The sequence below is a fragment of the Barbus barbus genome (genome assembly GCF_936440315.1).
Source record: "Barbus barbus genome assembly, chromosome: 5".
NCBI classification, from domain to species: Eukaryota; Metazoa; Chordata; class Actinopteri; order Cypriniformes; family Cyprinidae; genus Barbus; species Barbus barbus.
The window spans coordinates 29271136-29297981 of NC_136733.1; the positions used below are offsets into that span (position 1 = coordinate 29271136).

At 35.7% G+C, this 26846-nt stretch overlaps 1 protein-coding gene across 1 annotated transcript; it reads right to left on the reverse strand.

Annotated features, from left to right (window-relative positions):
- Positions 1 to 2631: 2631 nt before the first annotated feature.
- On the reverse strand, positions 2632 to 26846 carry LOC306869397 (sodium- and chloride-dependent GABA transporter ine-like). Its single transcript, XM_079416162.1, has 13 exons — positions 26233 to 26846; positions 18440 to 18574; positions 11818 to 12028; positions 11322 to 11454; positions 10860 to 10994; positions 10164 to 10267; positions 9839 to 9963; positions 7216 to 7328; positions 6291 to 6431; positions 5445 to 5544; positions 5207 to 5307; positions 4189 to 4359; positions 2632 to 4095 (listed from the first exon to the last, which is right to left on the reverse strand). Exons 1-13 carry the CDS (start codon positions 26465 to 26467, stop codon positions 4003 to 4005), a joined length of 1797 nt encoding a protein of 598 aa, XP_079272288.1. The 5' UTR covers positions 26468 to 26846; the 3' UTR covers positions 2632 to 4002.

Here is a 26846-nt window from a genome sequence, read left to right on the forward strand (position 1 = left end):
TAAGAGGTTGAACATCATAATATATGTAATATTACTGTAAAATACTTTCAGATGTATGTTTTTTGCAAATAAAAATATAAATAACCATAAAATTTACAAAGACCTTGCCAAAAGTTCTTGCATGACACATCACATACTGTTTTCTTTAATTAGTTTGGTTTTTGCTTATTTTTGTTATCAATAATGAACAATAGAATGTTTTGTGTTACATTTGTATGACCTTGTGCACTGTCTATTTTGATCAATAGACAGGCCACTCAAAATTAAGTTGAAATAAATTCATCATGTGGTTTTCCGTTTTACCATCTTTATTAAGGTGGTTATCAGCACATTTTAAGGTTTAAAAATGAGATGATAGTAAAAGTAGATATCATTTGTATATTAATATCTAATCACTTAATGAAATATTAGTTTATAAGTTGAAATGTACTGGCACCAATATGCCATATGGCCTACATAATACCTCAAACATTGTCACTGAATTTTTACTATGATTTTCTGGCATCCACAACCTGTTATTTATATACTGTTATATTTTTTACTGTTAAGTTAACACAATAGTTTTAACGATAGTAGGAATTTGACGAAAAGTGTCAAATATCTCTTGAAATGAGAATCTTGGCACATATAGAGGAAAAGACTTAATGAATCCTGTAGGTTTTCTGTTGTTAAAACACCTTATGAATCTGTGAATTTGGGACGTTTGTCCAACTAATAGAAGAAAAATCATTATTTTTAGTGCTGTCAAATGATTAAATGCCATTAATCGCATCCAAAATAAAAGTTTTTGTTTACATTATATATGTACTGTATGTGTACTGTGTATATTTATTATGTATATATAAATACACACACATACATTTTGAAAATGTTTATACATTTATATATTCATATTCTTATATTTCATATTATATATATATATTTAATATATAAACAAAATTTTTCTTAAATATACACATACATAGTAAATATACACAGTATACACTATGTAAACAAAAACCTTTATTTTGGATGCGATTAATCGCGATTAATCGTTTGAGAACACTATTTTTACATGGCAGCATAGCATAGACTGCTGTCTAAATGTGTGCTCACATTTACTGTTGTTCATTGAATTTTTGCGGGCTTTGCGAAACTCAGTCCATCTTATTTGTTCCCGTAAGTGCAGTCATTCATCATGTTATTTCCCTGCAGCGGCTAATGAACCGGAAGTCTCACACATTCACAGACAACGCCTTACTTCCACGTTTAAAAATACATTTCGAGTAAAGATGCTGATCTCACTCCAGGTTTATTTGGTCACATGAATGCACTGCTTTGACCAACTGAAATTCTTCTAATGTGACCGCAAAAGAGAAAAAGTTGAGATATTACTACAGTATGATAGAAGATCAGCACTCGAGCTAAAACTGGACCACTGTGAAAGTAGCTACAGTTGCTATTTCACTGGAAGCCAATATTTACAATTATGTAAAGTCAATGCAAAGGCTCAAATGCCTGTTTTAAATCTGAACTGCATGTGTGTGCGTGTGTGTGTGTGTGTGTGTGTGTGTATGTATGTGGAGGGAAAAAGAGGGACATGTGTCTTCATTTCCCTTTACGCCCGAATTCCTCTTTGACTGGATGTGAACCCTCCCCAGCAGTGACAGTGAGTGTGATCTAGCGAACCATGCCAGGCAAGAGAAAGAGAAGGCCGATTTGGCTGGGCTTCATTTGCAAAGGTATCCCACAGGTCAGCTAGGGGTCAGCCAGAGGTGACCGAAAGGTCAGCCAAGCCCTTGGGTATCTCTCTAAAGACCTGCACTTCTCCTCTCTCATTGCATTCGGTCCTGTCAGGTCACAAAGATATCAACTCCCAACACCACACAGATCCAAAGCCCCACATACTCCTTTCCAGTCCCTAAAACACTAACATACACATCCTCTCTGTTGTAGACTCACACACACAAATTTCCCTGTCCTCTGCTTGCACACACTGTGCCATTTCAGTGGCGCTAACAGCAGTGTAGCACATCTCTCCCACTGAGGCACTGCTCTGTCACAGGCTGCCGTGTATTGATCTGCTGCTGGCTATAAATGAGCCGCTGTGGTGGCATCCAGCCTGCTTTCGCACTGAGGGAAGGTATTGATCTGCCATCTGAACTGCAGTCTCGACTGACTTCTATTAGTGCTTCCTCTTTCCAGTCAGACAGTGCACAGAGACAGGAAATGCAATTGATCTAGAGGAAGAAATCACTAGAAGTCATACTTAACTTACACAACCCCTATCAAGCTTTGCAATGTGATGACATATGCACTTTTAAATCTGTTGCATTTATCTTTATTTCTAAGGCTGCTGTTGAAAATGGTTCTGATGTATTATAATTTGTTTCTATTTTAATTTAATAAGAAAAAATAGAAGTTAAAAACATTTTACTTCATAAATATAAAGGGTTTTATATATATATTTTTTCCAATAATAATATCCAATTATCTTAAATAACTAATTACAATATTATACAACTAGAATTTATACAAAGTTACTGCATGTTTGTGACAAATGAATGGCTTTGACTTCATTAGTTAATTGTGCTGCGATGACATCTAGTGGTGAAACAGCAGAACTACACAATACACAAGAAAAACTCATGTGAAATTGACAAACAAAAAAAACTTTTATTTTGGTAAGACACTTGCACTTAAAACGGCCAGTCATGACAAAAAAAAAAAAAAAAAACACATTTTTAATATATAAAAACGTTTAATCTCCATAGACAGTTTATAATGAAAAACAACTTTTTGCTTGATTATCCTGCTGTAGTATCATTAAAAACAAAACAAATAAGTATTTATTCTGAGATAACACACAAAGATGACAAACTGTATGACAATGATATGCATATGGTAAAAAATAACAGTAAAATTTAAATATTTATACAATATAATCAGTCCTTCAGTGGATACTACTATTTATTATTTATCTGATATTTGTTACAATAGTGTGTATAGTAAACCATTTTATTTCTTAATATGCATTTTGATATGAAGGCCAATTTTTAAAAAAACAATATTTTTTCCTTTTTACTCTAAATTGGAAGTAAAATAGTAAATACTAAAAGACCAATATAAAAAAAATAGTAAACATGAATTTTAGTACAATCTCGGTCAATGAATAAACCTTACATGAGATGTCAGAAAGTGCTTACTAATAAGGACACACATTTTTACTTACAACCTTTAGCTTTTTCCTAATTTTTCTGGTACACTTAGGCAAAGTGTTTATAGTTTATAAACTAGAGGGCATAACATGCATGAGTCATAAGCAGCTGTATCTGAGGACTTCAATTCATGTAACCTTGCTCCTCTCTGGATTTCTATGATCTATTCTATAGAATCTGACTGTGCTAAAGCCTGTGAGAGTGAATGTTGTTGTACCCATAACAAACTGATGCTGACATCTGAAAACTGTGTGTAATGCTGACATGTTGTGCAGGCATTTGTCAGTGCAGCGGCAGCGGCTTTTAAATTCTGAAATGATGTTTTGTAAAATCAAGTATGCGGTTTCTAAAATTCTAAACATTTAAATGTTTCATCAGTCTTTCAGGTCAGTGTATCAAAATATATATTCCATCAAAGTTCAAGCGCAATGCTTAATTATTTTAAAGTTTAAATAACGGAAAAAAACAGAGCGTTGTCATTTCACTCTCATTATCATATATTTTACATTTCTTTCCATAAAGAAAAATATGAATAAAATCTCTCATTTCTGACATTAAGTTACATAAAAAAAATAAAAATAAACCTGTCACATAATCAAAAACAATACATGTAAAAAAGTAATTCAATGAGAAAAAGAACTAAAGAGATTTTCATCAATATTAATGCCATATTGTAATTCTGGGCCCTTTTTGATGTTTGTACTTTTCGTTATTAATCTCAAATATAATAAACAGAATATAAATACTAATAAAAACATAAAATACTTCTAATAAGTAAACATGCCGAGAACTCTCACACAAGTGTCTAAGCAGCAGCAAACAGCACAATGGACTCGCCAGATGGTTCCTGCGAAACAGACTCCAGATCTATAGTTGGGGTAATGGACTTTTTCAACCTCTGTGACAGAGATAAAGAGAGGCACTGGGTTCATTTTGACAGGGAGAAACAAAACCAATATTGATATAGAGAGTGTTTGTGCACCGTACATACCTGCAGCAGAGACCCTTCTGTGGTCCAAAGCTCATGTAGAGCCCCCAGTGGAATCCAGATGATGGAGAAGAGAGAGATGAACCAACCCACCCCCTCGGCCCACATCGGGTAGGTGTAAGACTTACCGTATCGAGCTGGAGTATACTGAACAATACTGGAGATCAGAATACCCTGCAGAGAGAGACAGGAAACAGGACATTATTATTAATTCAGAGCAAAGCATTATATCCCATCTGACCTTTCAGATCTGCACTTGCAGACACACACCAGACTCTACTTTATAAACATCTATTACTAAACAGTAAATGTGTTTTCAATGTAATGTTTTTAATGTCCTTCAATTGAGAAAAATGATTTTAAAGGGATAGTTCACCCAAAAATGAAAATTCTGTCATTAATTTCTCATCCTTATGTCGTTCCACACCCATAAGACCTTCGTTTATCTTTGGAACACAAATTAAGATATTTTTGATGAAATCTGAGAGTTTTCTGACCCTCCATAGATAGCAACGCAACTGACACATTCAAGGTCAAGAAAGGTAGTAAGGACATCGTTAAAATAGTCCACGTGACATCATTGGTTAATTTTATGAAACTACTAGAATATTTTTTGTGTGCAAAAATAAAAATAAAAAAAGAGACTTCATTCAATAATTTCTTCTCTTTGGTGTCAGAATTTGACGCACATTCACAAGAGTTCCACATCGTATTTGGAACAACACGAGGGTGAGTATTTAATGACAGAATTTTCATTTTGGGGTGAACTATCCCTTTAAGGTCGGATGGCTGGATCCCGTGGACACACAACAAAATCTGACAAAAAGTGGGTTCTGTCATTGATTTTGTTTCAGTTCACTGCTACTTAATGGGAAAAGGGGTAAACGTGTCTTGTTGGGAAAAAGTGATTATTTAAGAACATCTGAGCTTTGAAGCAATTTCTTCCGGAACACAGATCTATATAGTTGTCAATGTTATGAGATATAGAGGATCCCAAAATGTCCGGTTTTCTTTTCCTCACCAGCACAAGCATGGGTGACAGGTACTGCCAGCAGACACGGAAGAAGAGGTTTGGTTTCTTTCCCAGCATCTTCTCCACCATTACACTGAGCCGTCTCACTCCTGCAAGAGAGCAAGATGTGGAAGAGAGCAAGAAAGAGGTGAGATAAAACCTTCATATCTCAATAGGAGCGATGCTTCAATGGCTGCATCTGATTTTCTGTGATCTTGAAGTGAAGACTGAAGGAAGTGAAATTCACCAAATATGAGCGTGATGGCGAGCACCTCGAAGAAGGCCAGGAACATAAGAGACACCACAGCTGTGTAGTGATCCATCAGCTGAAACACATATATCCCACCCTGCACACACACGCACACACACTATTATTTCACTACCATCAAAATGAGGATTAGGTTTTGTGTCACTCAAAACAACTATACAGCAGATAAATATGTAATGGAAAAAAATATGTAATTTTTTTAATTGGCCTTTAAGGTTTCCAAAAAATAATATTAGATAATTTTTTATCTATGAAAGTAATAGAGCTGAAGTCAAACTAAAAATATACTGAAGCATATTTGATTCTGCTAAAATGAAAATATTTCAAGTATACTTTAACTATCTTGCATTTAAAGACCGATATTATTCAAAGATCATACAATCCTCATCAATAGTGACATTAAAACACATTTTAGGCATAATATTAAGAAATGTGCATTGTGCACAAGTAATACTCCAAATACAGTTTAATTATAATATTTATATCAGTAAGTCTCGAGCGATATGTCAGTAAATAATTTAATAGATATGAACTATACTTAGTATGAAATAAATGTATTTTAAATATATTACTGTTTTACTAGGGTTTTTACTCATTGAATCATCAATTTATTTATAAGCTCTAAAATTGTTTAATTATTGCTGAATATAGTTTTTTTTAAACCCTGAGAAATACTGGAATATAATATCCTTCATTTGTTTTCAAATTATGTTCCAAGTGTTAACAGTTCCAGGAACAGTCATATACAATCCAAGTAGCCTATAACAAAATCTCAACTATAAGTACACAATACTTGTTTATAAAGTGAAACTAGATCATATGTACCCTGGTAATGTGAGGGATCCCCAGCAGAAATCCAACACTGCACACAGCCAGAACAATCAGCTCCTTCCTCTTAAAAACTTGCAGAACTTTCTTGCCAAACCCATCCATGATGAAAGTTACAGCCACTTCCACCATGGCAAACTGCACAGTGTACATGTAAACATATTATAGGTCAAACTGCACAATCACATGTTTGTAACTCTGTTGAAAAACCTGGTGAGTTGGGCATTTCCCTTATTCTGATCACCTTTCCACACACAAGAATGAGACATTTTCACATATTATACTGCTCCATCTAAACACATGTGGCATGGATTTTCCAGCTGCACTCTTATCTCTCATCTTGCTAGCAAGATTGTGTTGACCCTGACTCCTTTACTGTTGTGTCTTCTCTATGTGTGCAACAGCTTTTAGGACAAGTGATCTTGGTCCTTAAAACTCTGAATTATGATTTTTGGCAGCACAGAAACATAGCAATAAAAGTTGTGATGCAATCGTAAATTGAATCCTTTTTTAGCTCAAGAGATTCATAAAATTTCCTGAATGTCTGCTTGTCAACAAACCTAGAGAACACACAAGGACATGGGAGGACTGGGCCTACAGCTGCAGAAATGAACGATACAGATGAAAGGAAATAAAATGAACAAATATACCATCTGTGGCCTATCAAACTTTACCAAGGCAGCATTATGTTTATACTTTTTACAGAAGACAATTGCAGAATGCACTGTGACAAAACTGATCCAATAAGGTGGACAGAATGCAAAGAATTGTTGATTATAAAGGTTAAAGACATCAGTTTAGCACTTTTTAGCACACTTTTCTGTATGAATGGCTTCTTAGATGGTAGCTACCTGTTTTATGTAGGTATTAGACAGAAAGGAAGCTTACTAGGGATTAAAAAGGTTTTTGAAGCCTATTCTACCTGACTGTCCAATCCAAGGCAGAGTAACATGATGAAAAACAAAGGAGCCCAGAGCTGAGAGATTGGCATAGTGGAGAACACTTCAGGATACACCACAAACACCAGACCAGGCCCTGCAAGAAAACACACCCACAACATCACTGTCACTGACACAGAGAAAGATGACACCAGTAGTTATGCCAACATGATCAACTAATTACTAATATCTTGTCCAACAAGGAGAACCAGATCTTTCACTGTTTTGGAGAAGATTAGATTATTATTCTCAGCTCTGCTTGACAAATTTGGTCATGTTTAATTCAATTTAAATTCTGCACTTTTTTCCCCCAAAATCAGTGCAGAAATGAGAGAGTGAAAAAGACACCAAAAATGACACAGGAGAAGGAGACTAAAGAGAATGGGAAAAGAAGCTGGAGAAAACTTTACATTTTTAATGGGCTCTCTTAAGGAGAGAGAAAAGAGAGTGAAGGAACAAAAGTTACAAAAACATTAAACTATTTGTTATGATGAGAAATACTCAGCTAAGCCACTGAACAACACAACTGTAATAGCATTTATCAGAAGAAAACATCCGTCTGCTGTTCTGAGAGATGAAGGAGAACTGGGTGAAATCTTGCTGATAAGTAGGGGTATAAATCGGATGGTTTGTCACGATACGATACGATATCGATTCTCATACCCAGCGACAAGATATTTTATTATTCAAATAATACAAGATATTATTCAAAAAACATTCATTGAAAAACTGCATGTTGTGTTTACTTGTGTTATCTTTGATTAAAATTTAAATTTGTTTGATGATCTGAAACATTAAAGTGTGACAAACATGCAAAAAAATTAAAAATCAGGAAGGGGGCCAACACTTTTTCACACCACTGTGTGTGTGTGTGTATATATATATATATATATATATATATATATAAATTGGGACATTCACAACAAAAAAAATAGGCCTATACACTTTTTTTTTTTTTCTTTTTTTTTTTTTTTAATAATAAAGAAAATAAACAATTGGAAAAATAAATTCTGGCTGCTACTATGCTAAAAAAAAAACTTTTCTACAGATAACCAAATTACAAGCAATAGCAGAAAATAAAGACACAAGTTAATAAACAGTGCTTTTCAAGTTTTTCAGCTGAGTCTAAAAGATATTTTCAGGTACGCTACAGAAATGTAATAATCAAATGTAATATAACTGTATAGTCTTCACTGTATAACTTAAATATAGATGAATAATTTTTGATGTTACAAAGGTTATTTACTCAAGAACAGTGAGCACTTGTATTTTTCTTTGACAGCATTAGATTTATTATTAGTTTGCTTTCACTTTAAGAACGAAAGCATGGATTTAAGATAGGCTACTGATACACATGCGTTTTCTTTCTCAACTGTTTACGTTAATACATACATTATGCCTAACCGACTGTGTTTACTCGGATATTCGCCAAAACGCGCATTTTGATGTAATTTTGTCTGTATTTATTCATCCATGCACAAAAAAGCAAAAGAGAGCAGTTTAGTATTCGCGCGGTGTAGACACAGCTGCCTGTGTGCGTGTGCTTCAGATGTGTGCGCAGAAAACTTCTCACACAGCGCTCGACTGTTCCGCCAACAACCCCGAGCATCTTTTATGCTCACCTTGTACCTTCAGGCAGTCCTTGATAAGATGAAAATAGTTGAGGCAGGAAGAAGGTGCATCCTCAAAATAAATAAATAAATCATACAAAATATGATATTGAACAGCTTGCGAACTCATCATTTTTGTTAGGTATAACATTTTCCAACAGCAGTCCAGGTTTCAGGGGGACGCCAGCATCTCTGTGCACTCCTTCAGGACTTAATGGGTTAAACTGGTGGAAATTGATGGACTCAAATGATAACATGTTTTACTAAACAGTGCTGTATATAAACACAAAAAATATTATGATATTGTATAAACTGCTGTGAAGTTCTCTTGAGGGCAGCTCAACTCAAGGACATGCTTTTATCATTGTTTTTTTGTTTTCACATTGTTCTACTCAGCCTACCTACATTTCTTCCATCAATAGTCCCTTTATTATTTCTCTCTGGCCAAATCCTATCCACCCTTCACCTCCTCTCACACTTATCCTCTCTCTGGCAGTACAGAACAAAAACATTTCTGAAAAAAGCTGGAATTATCCCACACCATTCTCATTTCATTGGCTTGCATGGCGTTGACATTGACTTCCTTAAGCCTGTTTTGTGCATGAAAGTACTGATTATTTATATCAGTGCCAATATTCATAGGTCACAGCAGTTTTTACATTGCCAGTGCCTTGTTCTGTGTAGATTAATTAGGATTTGGAAGTAAATGTGATTGCCCTACTCGGAGCATTAGATTTCCCACCGATCACAAGAGCACAACAGCAAAGAGCACATAAAGATGATAACAGAGGTCCTTTGCGATCCTCTGGTCCTTAAAACTAAATTGTGATTCTTGGCCGTACAGAGACACAGCAATAAAACCAGACAGTAAAAGTGGTTCAACCAGACCAAGCAATTCAGCTGCTTGTGAACAAACCTTGAAACACACAAGGACAGAGGAGGCCTAGATTCACAGCTGCAGAGACTGATATTACAGAGAAAAGGAAAACAAACTTACCATCAGTGGCAATGTCATCTACAGGTAGGTTGTGAATGTGGGCCATGTACCCAATGGCAGAGAAAATAACAAACCCAGCCACGATACTAGTGGCTGAATTAGCCAGAGAGACGATATAGGTGTCCCTGTAAAATAAAAGACGAAGTAAATAGACCCTTTTAGCTCTGATCAGTGTAATAAACTTACAGGCAAATTAAAAGGAAGGTTACAATTTGAAAGCTACATAAGTAAATTTTATGCATTTTAATTCAGTTTTAGATTTACTTAGATACATTTAATTAAATACACTTTTAAAATGTCAAATGTTAACTTGTTATTACTAAACCTGAGGATGTTGTTGTTGAACTTGTTGTAACTGGCCATAGATATCATAGAACCGAAGGAGATGCCGATGGAGTTAAAGATCTGAGCAGCAGCATTGACCCACACCTACAACACAAGTTTAACAAAGACATACAAGCACAGGGTTTTATTTTGGTCCTTTGTCCATATATTGTTAACATACATCTAAAATTTGATATTTTAATAAAACAGGAATCATATTTCACGTTTGTTTTACTATATGGAATTACTAGGACTCTCAATTGATCTAAATATTTATTAGCAATTAAATCACAACTTTTGTACAGTTAACCTTTTTATGAGAAGAAAACAAAGTAATGTGCGATTATTGGGTTTGGCTAACAACTGTATAAGCATTTATACAAGCAACACAAATAGAAACAGGGGAAATATGTGTCATGAAAAATAAAACCTGCCATTCATTCAATGCCCCGGTTTTTACATAAAGCATGGGTGTTTTCAAAGATTTTCCAGTGTTAAAGTTATTATTTTAAACCTACTCCAGACCTGTTGATTATCTTCACCAAGTGCTAATTACCTGTCAAGTGGTAAACCACCACAATTCCCGCAGCATTGCTGTTGTTTATCAGTGCTCCTACAGTAATGATGTGGTAGCATGTAAACAGCTTCTAGTTTGTTTTTAACATGCGACTTGAATGGTTTTCACATGTGATCTCACCTGGACTTCCAAGAGTTTACTCCATTTTGGCATGAGAAAGAAGAGAATACCATCTTTTGCTCCAGGCAACTGGACATTATTGATCAGCAATGCAAACAGTATGAAATAAGGGAACGTGGCAGTAAAGTACACAACCTGTAGACAGAGGGATTTATAATTGTGATAACAAGGTAAATACATGCACACCCACCCACACACACACACACATATATATTATTTTACATGATTATATATATATATATATATATATATATATATATATATTTTTTTTTTTTTTTATAAATAATTTTATTTCCATAATTTTCTTGTATTCACCTAAACAAATATGAGCCTTATTTTCTACACACCTACATATTGTTTATATTTTTAACTGTCCATTTGTAGTTTAAACATACGATTGTGTCCCATATTAAAGGCTTAATTTATAAATGTTTAGTTTATAAATTAGTTTTGAACTCGGACCTTTCCAGTGGATTTGACTCCTTTAAAGATACAGAAATAAACAATGGCCCAGGCCAGGACTAGAAGGCCAAAGAGTTCCCAACGAATCCCTCCAGCATGCTCAATTCCTGAGGTAATTTCTAAAACCTTATGACTGGGGGAATAAAAAAAAAAAACATTTACAAAGCACAATCACACAACAGAGCAAATCTATATCAGTCTCAGGAGTCTGACATTACATTGACTTAATTAAATAAATAAACCTTAAATATATATTGTTAAAGGTTCTTTAAAGCTTTATTAATGCCCATAATTTCATAGGACATTTGTTATTACTACACACAATGAGACAGCACTCTTTAACTTTTCCAAATGTTCCATTTACATTGATTACAGGAAATTCAATAATACAGAATGATGCACAACTATAATCCATGACAAAAAGTCAAGCATGGAATAAACAAGCAAATATGACATAAACAATAAAGACAGTAAACAAATTAACTTTGTTACTCACTCAAAGAACTGTTGACTGGCTGATTTCAGATGTGTGGCATTGCCAGGAAATCCAGTGGAACAGTTGCCAACTGCATTCCATGTGTTGTTGCAGGATTGCCATGGCAATGAGGGGCTGAACGAGTGAAGCAGGTAGTAGAGAGCCCAGGTCATGAGCACATTGTAGTAGGTGCAGAGCACGTAAGAAATCACCACTGTGGCAAGCCCCACACCTGAGGACAGACAAAGAAAGCATGAGACACCAGGAGATGCCACCGTTTCCTGTCACCTGGTCCAAGCCTTTCACTGACTCGGGATTCAACAGACTCACATTGGAACAGCACCTAGGGCTTTTCAGAGGCTCTGAAATGTTTAGTTTTTGTTTTAGAAGAAAAAGAATAAAACCGCTGACCTCCAAAAGTATATTTTTAGGTTAATATACAAGTTCCAAAAGAACAACGCAAATCTTCAAGACAGATGTTTTAGGTCAAGTTATATTAAGAGGGCTCTATCTGAAAACATTTCTAAACCTATGCTAAGAAAGAAAAACTTTTCAGATTCTCACGATTCTTGTTTTTGGTGGCTGGCCAAAACAATCGAGGCTAATGCAAGATGTTCCAGCAGATTTGAATCAGAAAGCCTTTTTTTTATTGAGGATTGCATGAATGAATCCATTAAGGCAGTTCAATGTTATGCTAAACTTTAGATGTAAAATTTTAAAGTTGCACAACACTTAATTTCAAAAGATCTTAGGCACACACAATATTTAAGAGCTAAAAAATTGTTTTACCCAATTTATATGTGATTATTATTGGATTGATAATGTGGAGTATTAAATGTGTTGTTGGAACATGTAATCTCATAATCCTGACATTTTAAAAACTTGCGGTTCAAACTGCTTTGCACCACTTATCTGTAGCTTATACCAGTGGTTCTTAACTGGTGTTGCTTCATAGTTTACAGTGGATATAATTGGTGACCTAAAACAGTACCAAATAGGAGACAAAGTAAAAGAAAAAATAAAATCCTAAAAATTATAAATCAATATTATACTGATATATATATATATATATATATATGCACTATATGGACAAAAGTATTGGGACACCCTCTTATAATAAACAGGTTTGACTACTTTAGTAATTTCCATGAGTACAAATCTTAATATTTAAGCATATAATGATATTCTAGGGAATTGTGTGCTTCTAATTTTATAGCGACAGATTGGACAGGACACTGTTCACTCTATTCTAAAATGACAATGCCACTTTGTGTAAGGCAAGGTTAAAAAGACATGATTGATTCAGTCAGTGTGGAAGAACTTGACTGGTCTGTAGAAACCCAAGTCCTAATCAGCTGAACACCTCTGTTATGACTTTAAATGCAGACTTTGAGCCAAAAACTCATCACCAAACAGCAATGACTAGTACATATGGGTACAGTCATTTTAGACACTTTCAAAACTGTTGCAACAGAGATGGAAATGCCTTTTTCTGTTCTAAAGAAGGAAGTGTCCCAATACATTTGTCCATGTATGTACAAGTCATTTGTTTTTGGCTCTACATTAACATTAGGTCAAAGAGAAACAACCAAGTCCCTTTCAAGTCCCTTTCAAGGAAAGTCTGTTCACTCGTCGGCCATATTTGCAACGCCTCCGGGCAGCTCATTCAAGACCAATTCCTACCTAAATGAATGGAGGAATCCTGAAATCTCAAAAATTGTTCACTGAACTTGCAATTAAATTACATATTTTAAATCAGCAACGAAATCTGAAATGAACTGCCCCTTGAATGTTGTTTCTTATGCTGAAATAGCATTTAAAAAGCTCATTTTTATGACTGCGTATGCACATTGGCTGGTCTAGCCTCAGGTTTCTGGGAACCGGAGCTTCTAACAGCCGCTGCAGTGACGCAATGACTTTACCAATCAGCGATTGGCTCTTTCATTCAGAAGGTGGGACTATTCCGCCATATTGCGCGTTGCAGTTTCTCCCATTCATAAGTACAGGAGTGAACAGTCTTTGTATTTCTGTAGTCTTTAGAAACAACCAACAGCACTGCTGTCTAGCTTCATGGTTTCTACAAGTTAAATTAATTCTAATGGTTTCATTCTGTTGGCAGACAGAATTATTGTACAAATCTGTTGCCAAGTTGTATGAGAGGATGTCACGCAACATGTTGATATCTGTCGTTGGATAGCTTTCACAAAGTGACTGATACAACAAAATATCAGTTTATTTGGATGCGCTTTAACATCAACAACTAAAGCTGAGAACCACTTGCTTACACAATAGTAGTTCTGTTTCTCTGTGATTTCAAGTATTAATTACATCTCGAAAAATAAGAAACAGGACTCTTAGCAACCCGCAGAATATACTTTCTGCATAATGGGATTCAATGGTCAGGGTTAAAATTAATACATTTCTTTCTGTGTTGGCACATCTTGACATCCTGATATAATCACAGCAGCATTGCTTCCAGTGATTTGATTCTGCCAAATAGTAATCAGGGTTGAAATCTCTCAGAAGCCTGGAGTGAAACAGAATTCGATTTAGAAACTAAATACGAACATCCGAAAGATGTTTAAAAATGAACAGTCGCATAGTAAGAAACAAAAAAACAATCCTCAAAGACCCACCCAGTCTTAAAATAAGACTGTTCTTAAAATAAGATTTGGAGAAAGAAAATGTTAGCTATTCTTAGCGATTTATTTATGATTTACTTGCCAAATCAAACAGTTCTGAATCCAATATAGATGTGTGTGTGTGAATATTCAGTGTGACCAAGTTACCTTGTAACCCAGATAAACATTGTAGGAGGATGACAATGCAAAGATAACTGATTTGATTTTCTTCCATGTTTTAATGCTCGCTTTAAATCCATGGATTAGCAATCGTCACTCTCTGTGGATCTTGGCATTATTTTGTATTCCTTTCCCACCGTCTAAAATGGAATGTTCACTAGTTGTTTCAGGCCTGCTCAGAGAAAGCTCTAAAAACAGGAATGTTGTTGTTGGCACATTCCGTGGTGCCCTCTAAGGTCACCCAGATTCCCTCAGTGCCTTTTGGTCTCCTGAACTTAAGCCTAAATGAGTCCACTGCTTCAGCAAAACTATAGACCAGAGGCATTATGGGATCACTGGATGCTCTGCTGGAAATCCAGAATCACCAGTCAATCTAAACGGTTTTGTTTTTGCATGACCATGGTTACTATCCACTGCAAGTAACAAAAGTTATTAAAATGTTTGTGTGCTTTTCTAATTGAGAACAAGTTTGCACCTAAAATTGCATCACATACTGTATCATTAAAAGAGGAAACACTATTTGGCTAGTAAATATTTATTACATTTCAAAGAGTAAATAAAACCCCAAAATCTGTATTATAATTATTTTCTTATGGAGAGCAGCTGGGCCACAAACATTTAATTGGGTCTATAAATGTTGGCTTCATATGAGCCACAGTAATATCAGCCATCAGCAAATGTATAGTATGTATGTGTGAACAGATCTGCATTGAGAGATATTTAGTTGCATTAAAAATATATGCAGAAATTTAAGAGTTTTTGTGCATTTTGGCCAGCTGCCACACAAGTTTATCAGTACAGTTAGAAAACGATTTTTCTGAAAACAGATTAAATATTTTTTTCAGAACCCATAGAATTCATCTGCTCTAATGTACCACATGCACTTCTACCACCCGTTCCACATTCTGATAATCACATTAGTGTTGTATGACTAACCATAAATGCATGCACACTCTCTCTCTCTTTCCTGTTAAGTGCACAAATAAGTCACTCTAATGTCTTATTCTGTCTTATTCTGAGCTGAACGGTGCCATTTTAAACCATGTCACCTAGGGGTGTGCGATATGACGATTTTTGATCGTGGACGATAAAAATGTCTCCACGATCTGCTTTTGAAGAAATATCGTAGTATCGCGCTACCGCGCACATTGTCAAATACAGTTCTGGCGCCGCCGTCTCTATATACTGTACAACACGACATACAGCAGTAGAGTTACTCAGACAGGACACTGCACTTATTCGCGATCGCAAAAGTACATTATTTGCATACAAGCCTTGCTGGTTAAATGTTTAATTCGCGCGCTGGTCTGACGTGCGCTTGTTCTGAGCACATACACCTGAAGCACGCGCACTAAAACGCCTGTCTAACAGCGCCTGATTACTCAACTAAGTTATATTTTGCGCTAATACTGTCAAAACACACAAGGTTTACATACAGACTGAGTTGGTTATCTCTAAAATGAAAGTAAATAGTTAAGAGAGAAACGGATGCGTGCCTGTACTGTATATTAGATGCGTGCAGCTCTTAAAGGGACAGGACACTAAACATGCTGTCGACTGTCATTAAAGGGATAGTTCACCCTAAAATTGAATTTCTGTCATTATTTACTCAGTGGAAAACCAAACAGTTGCTGGTCTACATTGACTTTGATAGTAGGAAAGAAAAATCCTATGGAAGTCACTGAGGACCAGCAACTGTTTGGTTTTCCACCTTCTTCAAAATAGCATTTATAAATGTTCAGCAGAAGAAAGAAACTCATTCCGGTTTAAAACAACTTTTGAGTAAATGATGATATAAAAATACAACATTATGACAGAATTGACAGACAGATGACAGAATATTAATTTGTGGGGGAACTATTCATTTAACGTTAACAAAACAACAAAACACAAAGAGAAAAATCACTCACTATTCTTGACTGAAAAACTTTAATACAGTTGCTTTAGGAATCAGTCTATCTAGAGTTTTATTTTTATATTTGTTCATTCAATTTCATTGAATGCTCTGCTAAATACACCTATTGTACCTGGAAATAAAGCACTGTTTGTTTTATTTGTATATTATGTGTATTTGTAATGTGTATCTTTGTTCTTATTTTTTAATAAGAAAAATAAAATAATGACAAAGATTTTTTATCTTCACCCACTTTGGCCTAAATATCTGCCATGCATCTTTGTCTTTCTAGTTTGGCTGTAATGCTCAGACAACTTGTAAAACCAAAATAGTAAAACTAACAAAGAATCGGGATAAAAATCGTGAATCGTGATATTTCTATAAAAAATCGTGATATGATATTTTTCCCATATCGCCCACCCCTAATGTCACCTTTTAAAGTCACGCAACCCTGATGTCATTGTCAACACCTGGTGAAAGACTAACCCATGAAGAAATGATTACCCCAGATACAGAAAGGTTACTTAGGTGTGAGATTACTTTAGATGCATAATGCAGAAGCAAAAGGAGGAGCTTTATAACAAAGGAGAGCCACTGAATAGCCCATTACTCACTTTTTTCGGTGGATTGTCAGAACATCAAGATTGTGACATAAGGGTACATTTTAGTCAAAAGAATATACAGAAAGAACTACCTGCTTCAGTCCCTCTGCTAGCAAGGAGCCATAATCGGCTGAAATGAGGGCTATATCAAAGGACGGACCCAAAAGATTTGACCGGGTAGACTATCTCTGTCTTTGAGGAAAGAAGTCCTTCGTTAGCAGGTGAAAGAATGTCAAATTAAAAATAAGGAAAGAAACCCAAATGACAAACAGTGATGGCTGAACATCTTAATGTTGACACTCCCTTTGGTCACAAATAAGTTGCCCTCAATTTACTTAATGGCAAATATTTCAAAACAATCATTTTATTTAATTGTTTTTTTTTTTTTTTTTAATTGTTTTAATTGCAACATATAATAATGTAGATAATAGCATTTTGTTTTGAATATTTTATGGCATCACAATTAAATATAACCTATGAATAAATAACCTAAAATATAATTATTTGCAAATATTCCAAATGAAATTGTCTCTAGGCTCAGGTTTGATCTGACTCAATGATTTAAAAATAGTTCTTCCAGTTTATTATCAATAATAAAGATTTTTTGCTTAAACGTGATGAGGATTCTAGAAGAAATATTGTTGTTTGCACATTAACAATGCATGATTTCATAAACATAGGAATTCAAATATGAAGAGGTTGATTCAGATACAGAAAACTGAGTAGAAATAAGGTAAACAATAGAGATCAGCCATCACTAGATCATCAGAGATCAAGCGTAATATAATTGCAGGTCCACACATTTTATAAAGAAAATCCAACATAAAGGGAAATAGACAAGCTTTGTAGTCAGTATCCATGCTTGAACTGCCACATCAAAGCAAAGAGACGTGATCATTCACTAAACATAGTCCAGCAAAATGATAAGAGTTGCAATGCTTAAAATAAATACCTTTTTAGCAATTTCAGAAAATAAGTGTTACTGTAACACTGTTCACTAACTCTGTATGGCTTCAGTGACATATGATGAGCATTCAACTTTGTTGACACAGTAGCCAACAGCAAAAAGCAGGACATAAATAATCACAGGGAAACAAAAACAAGGTGCACCATCCAGAGGTTTTACAAGAATTTATATAAAAATATATCTTTATATGATGTATTCCTTGAACTCATTTGATGTCATTGAACAGATCTGAACAGTGGTAAGAGTTGAGCAGGAGGCTATTTGTGTGATTGAAATAAAAAGTATAAAATAAAAAGACCCGGCCATTTTCTTGGACTATGTTTGGACGGCAAAATTGAACACAGGAGATGTGAGCGATTAGGGAACAAGGACCACTCACCTTTGAAGAGGGGACATATTTTAGCCAGAGAGTGGACCGGCCCCAGGCGGGTGTACTGCCCAACAGTGAACTCCATGAACAGCAGTGGGATACCACAGAGAAACAACATGATCAAGTAGGGAATCAAGAAAGCACCTGGAACATGTGAAAGATTGGAAAATTAACACAAGACAAGATAAAAATAATTGATTAAATGTTTTAATATTCTTTAAATAAAACTGACTTTATTTTGAATGAAAATATTGTTTTGCTTTAGCAGTCACAAATGTATTTTTGTCTTCATAAAATATTAACAGAATATTAACGATAGACAAAAGTCTTGTAATTCCATTTTCTGTGAGGTCATTTTGTGAGGTTAAAACTATTTTCTTTCAACTCATATTGAAGAATGGCCTTCATAATAATATTAATTATAATATTTCTTGAATAATTATTAATCAAAGTTACATTTATGCATGTTAGAGAATAAGTTGAATATGGCTTTAGTCTGCCTTTTTACTCTCTAAAAGGCTGCTCTCATTGTGTGTGTGTGTAACCATGCCCGATAAGGTTTAGGGCTGAGGCAACATTGAAGTAAAATAAGTGTTTCTCTGCGTATGTGTTAGTATCTGTCTGTACAGGGAGAAGCTCAGACAGTCCAGGACAAACGTTCCACTGCCGATGTCCAGCGTATCAGATATACGTCTTTGGAGAGACGTATTGCGTCGGACCTCTGATCACTTGTCACTAAAATAGTCATCAGAAGATATGCTTCAAGCTTGCGTCCATATGTGGAAATTGTCTAAGTTTATCTAGGTTTTAGAACCAATCAGAATTTTGATGACTTATGCATTGACGCAATTGGCAACCTCTGTTAGTGTATAATTGTTGGTGTTTTTGAATTGTAAAGCAGGTCGGCCTACGAACTCCGTGCGAGTGTTGAAGCTGACTTCTGCGGATGAAACTGCAAACTTCTTCAATAAATTTCTTTAATTATTCGCAATCTGACTCCTGGTCTTTGTTCATCATACCTGGTCCATGGGGTTTAACTGTTATTCCGCAACAATATTAATGCAAATTTTCAATTTTATTAATGCAAAAAGTATCTTTCAGGAGAGCAAGATGATTTATTCACACGCTCTATATAAATAAAAAGGTCTTGCCACATATCTCTTCCCTCTGACTTCTAAAAATTTTTTTTTAAGAATTAAAAAAAAAAAAAAAGAATTTTGGGTCATGAATGGTTTTGAAAACACAGGTGCAGAAAGAAAACATTCATTTGGACAATATGTATATGCACTGAACAAACTAAAACCATATGGAGCGATACAAATATGAAGCAATGGGAGGCAGGATTATCTGCTCTGAACTTTGTGACAACTGTCCTATAAAACATGTTTACCCTAAATATCACAGATCACTGCTTACAGTTTAATACTCTATAGGAACAGTAGCCTATATATCGCATCTCTTCAAACATTTTAAACAATTTCAATCATTTTGGTATGCATCTGGTACATCTTTTCATGATTTTTATTTTTAACCATTGAAAACATTGTATATGGGATTTGCCAACCCAATAAGGAAATTTTATGGTTGATAACGATGAAAACAACTACCCCTTATGTTCTAACTCCTATGTTTTAAGTCAATAATTAACAATGTAAAAATGGTCAAAAGAGCAACATAAAAAATAGGCAGAACCAACGATGAAACAAAGTCTTGCGTGAGAAAACAAGAGGCATATCTATGAGGCGCCACGTAGGATTTAAATCAAACTTCGCTTATCAATACACACATAAAACACGTGTATATACACCTATAATTATTCACATATACATGTATACTATTGGATGTTCAGAATATATATATGAAATACACATGCACACTAATATGAAATCCAAACCAATACATATTAAGTTAGTAATGAATGCATATATGAATGCACTTGTGAATAACTTGCTTATACATATAAACTCGCTGCATGCAGACACACCTATACATACTCGCATATACATATAAACTTGATCCTTGCATATACACCAATTAACACTCGCACATACATATAAACTCGATGCGCGCATACACACACACACACACAAAACATTCAAAATAACATAGCATACAAAATAAAATTCACAAACGTATACAATTCTGATAAGAAAGACGCATGCTTTAGTTGTGTATATGTGTATATGCAAGTGATTTCATATGTGGATGTGCGTGAACTTTTCAGTGCAAACGGAAGGCCTTTCAGCAGCGGCACTTCCGGCGGGATCTCCAGATGACGGGACATTTGAAAATGCTTAGCGTGCCTTAATGCATTAAAACAGTGTTTTTAAAAGACCAAAAGCATATGATGTATAGACAAGCAGATGAGTCCAGAATAAGAACATAACACGTTTAATTACGCGTAAGCGTTTTCCTCCCATTAACCTGGCTTAATGCGTCAGTTTATGGGCGTCGGAAGCAAAATAAATGTGGGTGGGTCCTCCCCCAGAAAAAAAATGGCAACCGCTATTTGCACCAAGTGTAAATAGCAGCAGATGCTAAATTAGCTATATTTTACTATACAGTATATTATTATACTACTTATTGTAAATAGTGGCAATTATCTGCACCTCAGTATTGTAGTACATTATAAAACAGTACACATTACAATAATATTGTATTAAGTGTAAATTATAGTTTTAATTCAAATTATTAAATGGATGCCATCTTAAGATAAGATAAGTAATTACTGGGACAATAAAGCCCTCCCTACACCTACCCTTACTCTACCTGATACTTTTATTTTCAACTTTTTGCTTATTTCCTTCATTTTTATTGTAAATAAATGCCTTTCCGATGCGATATATGAGATTTGAAAAGGAAGAAAAAAAGTTCGGCAAAAGGGGGTTTCGAACTCGGGTCGATCGCGTCAAAAAGCACACGCCTTATCATCTCCACCATTGAAACGGATTTAAAATTAGCGTCTGTTTTTAGTCTAGACTAACCCAATCACACGTTGGTGGGTGGAGTTAGTGTAAATAGCCTTTGCCAACAAGGCGGCCTATTTGCACTTTATGTAAATAGACACTCCGGAAAAAAAAATACTGGAGTATATGTCATTTTCTGCAGTCTGGTGCCTTTTAATTTTCAGTGTCTATTTACACAAAGTGCAAATATGCCGCCTTGTTGTTAGGGGTCATTTACCTTTGCCCACTAACTGTCACAACATTACAAAAGATGCACATTATTGATAAATCATACTATACTGTACATAGTTTGTTTTTATTAATAATGTGTTTGCTGAGTTTGGCATTTTAAACACACAGTTTTAATGCATTAAGGCATGCTAAGCATTTTCAAATGTTTCATGTAAATTCTTGTGTACTGTAAGGGAAATATTGTCTAAGGTGAGATATTGGCAAAATATATTCCAATATATTCAGTCAGTTTGCCCGCTAGGCAAATCTCCAGATGCCGGGACATTTTAAAACGCTTAATGTGGCTCAATGCGTTAAAACAGTGTTTTTAAAATACCAAACACAATAAACATTATTAATAAATCATGCTATCCTGCAGTTTGATTTTATTAATAATGTGTTTATGGGAGTCGGAACCATTGTATGTGGGTGGGACAGGACCCACTTTTGAAGACCAATGATATTGGACCCACCCACTTTTACCATCTCTAATTCAGCGAATATGTGGGAAGTCGTGGCCTAATGGTTAGAGATTCGGACTCGTAATCGAAAGGTTGCGGGTTCGAGTCCCCGGCCGGCAGGGATTGTAGGTGGGGGGAGTGAATGTACAGCGCTCTCTCCACCCTCAATACCACGACTGAGGTGCCCTTGAGCAAGTCACCGAACCCCCAATTGCTCCCCGGGCGCCGCAGCATGGCTGCCCACTGCTCCGGGTGTGTGTTCACGGTGTGTGTGTGTGTGTGTGTGTGTGCATTTGTTCACTACTCACTGCTGTGTGTGTGCACTTGGATGGGTTAAACGCAGAGCACCAATTTCGAGTATGGGTCACCATACTTGACAATACGTCACGACTTTACTTTACTTTACTTATGTCTGTGCACTCTTCAGAGCGTCGTCAGTCAAATCCATTCCACATGACGAATGCCCTAATAAACTAAACTTCATTTAGCTACAGCCTTGAATTCCTCAAATCTATTGCACTTGGCTCATTCAGAGTCTATATAAATGGAACTCCATTCTGTGTTTTCACTAGTTACTGGCTCCTGCTGCACTACCGAGGCACAGCAAAGTAAACAAAGAATCTGAGCGTACCTGCTGCTCAGATACACCTAATCCTACCCGATACTTTATTTAAACTTTTCGATTATTTCCTTCATTTTTATTTTTATTGAAAACGAATGCCTTTCCGATGTAATAAGAGATGTGAAAAGGGAGAGGAACGATTTCAGTAAAAGGCGGATGCTAACTCGGGTCTCTCGCGTCAAAAACTGAGCATTACTACTTACACCATTGGAATTTCATAGAAATATCCGTCTTTTGTAATGTTGTGACAGTTAGTAGGCAGAGGTAAATAACCCCTAGCAACAAAGCGCCCTATTTGCACTTTGTGTAAATAGACACTCTGAAAATTAAAAGGCACCAGACTACAGAAAATGGAATATACTCCAGTAATTTTTTTTCTGGAGTGTCTATTTACACTAAGTGCAAATAGCCCACCTTGTTGGCAAAGGTGGAAAAAGAGGAGGTAGAAAGGTCCGTTTCAATGGTGGAGATGATAAGGCGTGTGCTTTTTGACGCGATCGACCCGAGTTCGAGACCCCCTTTTGCCGAACTTTTTTTCTTCCTTTTCAAATCTCATACATCGCATCGGAAAGCATTTATTTACAATAAAAATGAAGGAAATAAGCAAAAAGTTGAAAATAAAAGTATCAGGTAGGGAGGGCTTTATTGTCCCAATAAGATGGCATCCATTTAATAATTTGAGTTAAAACTATAATTTACACTCAATATGATATTATTGTGTACTGTTTTATAATGTACTACAATACTGAGGTGCAGATAATTGCCACCATTTGCAATAAGTAGTATAAATAGCAGAAAATATAGCTATTTTAGCATCTGCTGCTATTTACACTTGGGGCAAATAGCGGTTGCCATTTTTTTTCTGGGGGAGGACCCACCCACATTTATTTTGCTTCCGACGCCCATAAACTGACGCATTAAGCCAGGTTAATGGGAGGAAAATGCTTACGCGTAATTAAACGTGTTATGTTCTTATTCTGGACTCATCTGCTTGTCTATACATCGTATGCTTTTGGTCTTTTAAAAACACTGTTTTAATGCATTAAGGCACGCTAAGCATTTTCAAATGTCCCGTCATCTGGAGATCTATGGAATTATTTTTGTGTCTTTATTAATCAAACAAAAATTCTGTATTTGAGAGCAAAACTAATTATTTTGTAATTAAAAAATAAAAGTTTGCAAAAAAAGTCTTCTTAAGGTTCAAAATTAAAGTAATTGAAAACAAAATAATTTGCAGTGCGTGTAAATGTTTAAAAATATATCTATTTTTCTTTGTGCACTTCAAAACATTTTCATCACTAATCCACAAATGTTGCTCTCTTTCTTGCCTTCTTTTTTTGCGGGTCTAAAACTTTTGTTTGCGATTTGAAAAGTTTTGCTTGCGAGTGAAGCTGTGTGTCAGTGGGCGGGCTCTACGCACCAGGATGAAAGGCCCTTTTCTATTGGCCATGACCAACTACAGACAGGTAACGTTATGTATTTAGGTGGGGGAGCATGAGAAGAGAGAATAATTCAGTTCACTAGTCACTGAATTTAAGATGTTAAATTAGTTAACTTACCCAGTAAAGGAGCGGTTGCTGGCCATTGCTGCTAGAAGCTCGCTCTTCTGTCAGACTGGCGTCAGTGGCGGGAAAGCGTAGTGGGCGTGGTCAACCTGTCACTTCAATCGAGAGTGGCCAATAGAAAAGGGCCTTTCATCCTGGTGCGTAGAGACCGCCCACTGACACACAGCTTCACTCACAAGCAAAACTTTTCAACTCGCAAACAAACGTTTTAGACCCGCAAAAAAAGAAGGCAGGAAAGAGAGCAACATTTGTGGAATAGTGATGAAAAGTTTTTGAAGTGCACAAAGAAAAATATATATTTTTTAAAGATTTAAATGCACTGCAAATTATTTTGTTTTCAATTACTTTAATTTTGAACCTTAAGAAGACTTTTTTTGCAAACTTTTATTTTTTAATTACAAAATAATTAGTTTTGCTCTCCAAATTTTTGTTTGAATAATAAAGACACAAAAATAATTCCATAGAGATCCCGCCGGAAGTGCCGCTGCTGAAATGCCTTCCGTTTGCACTGAAAAGTTCACGCACATCCACATATGAAATCACACTAGCATATACATATATACACAACTAAAGCATGCATCTTTCTTATCAGAATTGTATACGTTTGTGAATTTTATTTTGTATGTTTGCGCAAGTGTTTTATGTGTGTGTATGTGTAACCGGTTCTACTCACCCGCTCCGAGCGGGATTCGAACCGCGATCTCCGGCGCTGGAGGCGGGCGCTCTAACGAGGAGGCTAAAGGCCACAGCCTCTAGCGTCACTCGCCAGAGCGCCTCTTTTTGAGATCAGGGGAGGTTTACACGCACCAGCACTTACTTGCCTACGTCTGTTACATATGCGCGCATCGAGTTTATATGTATGTGCGAGTGTTAATTGGTGTATATGTATATGCGAGTGTCTATAGTGTATGTGTATGCATGCGTGAAGTTTATGTATACGCAAGTTATTCACAAGTGTATATCCATTCATTACTAACATAATATGTATAGGTATGGATTTCATATTAGTGTGCATGTGTATTTCATATATATATTTTGAACATCCAATAGTATACATGTATATGTGAGTAATTTATAGGTGTATATGCACGTGTTTTATGTGTGTATTGGTAAGCGAAGTTTGATTTGAATCCAAACTCCTGGAGTTACATCTTATAGTTACACAACTGCTGCAAACTTAGCTTCAACTACATTATATAAATAGATACAAAATAAACAAAATAAAAGGTCATACATTTAAAAAAATGTAGCTCATGAAAATAACTTATACAATTTTGTACAAGTATTTACATTATTACACTCTAAAAAGGTGGTAAACCCTTAAGTAAAACAAGCATGTACAACAGGGCTGTCCAAACTCGGTCCTGGAGGGCCGGTGTCCTGCAGAGTTTAGCTCCAACCCTAATTAAACACCCCTGAAGCAGCTAATCAAGCTCTTATAGGCATTCTAGAAACTTCCATGCAGGTGTGTTGAGGCAAGTTGGAGCTAAACTATGCAGGACACCGGCCCTCCAGGACCAAGTTTGGACAGCCCTGATGTACACAATCATTATGTTAAAAAAATATTTAAAAAAAAATCGAATATCATTTGTGGCTCGTGCCTAGCAAGAAAGTGACTTTCCATAAAAAGCCCCATGGTATGTGACAAACTTTTTTTTTCTTTTTTTTTATTAAAGACTGTTATGGTTTGTATGTCACATGACAATAAAATGGTTCCTGCATGTTGGCCACACGGACTTATTTGCCAGATAAAAGTTTTTTGTTGTTGTTTTTTTAAAATAGATATCCTATATAAAAATTGCCACAATCTATTTTTCTATTAGATATTTTAATCTCATAATATTATGATGAAAGCTATTATGGTTACCATGTCACTTTTTTTGTAAGGGCTAGTACATAATAATAATAATATCAGCATGGCACCAGAGCGGCTCTGCGGTGATCAGGAGAGAGGAGCAGCAGGAGTCCAGTCACTTACCTCCTCCGCTCCTGTAGCACAGGTACGGGAAGCGCCACACGTTTCCCAGACCCACAGCATAACCGACGGAGGCGAGCACGAACTCCAGACGCCGACCCCACGTTTCTCTGCCATTCTCTGACAGCCTCGTGGCTCCATCGTTGCCGAGCTCTACCTCCACTTTTTCCTCAAGCTGCTGCAATGTTAACTTACTAGATGTGCTCTCGGTTTTATTTTCAGCTCCGACTCCCATCATTACATACGTTTACAGCTGAATAAAACGAACGATGTCTCAACAATAAAAGATCAGCGCTATAATCGAATAAAACATATGCATAAATTTTTTTAAATACTAAAAATTTAATTCCTTTTAATTTAAACTAATCAGCTTGAGACTGTTGCAATCTACCGGTATTGCATTGCCAAACGTTATAACCTCTGTATTTAAAGAGAGGAATGGTGCCGAATACATAACCAGACATATCCTTACAAAACAACGAGACACCGCATTGTCTTTAACTCTTCCAAATACATAATAGGCACAAGTTGTAGCAGCTTTTATAGCTCAGTTACACAATTTTTGAGACCAGCCCCCTAAACTACAGTTTCCAATGTTACATAGCTGTCACGACACT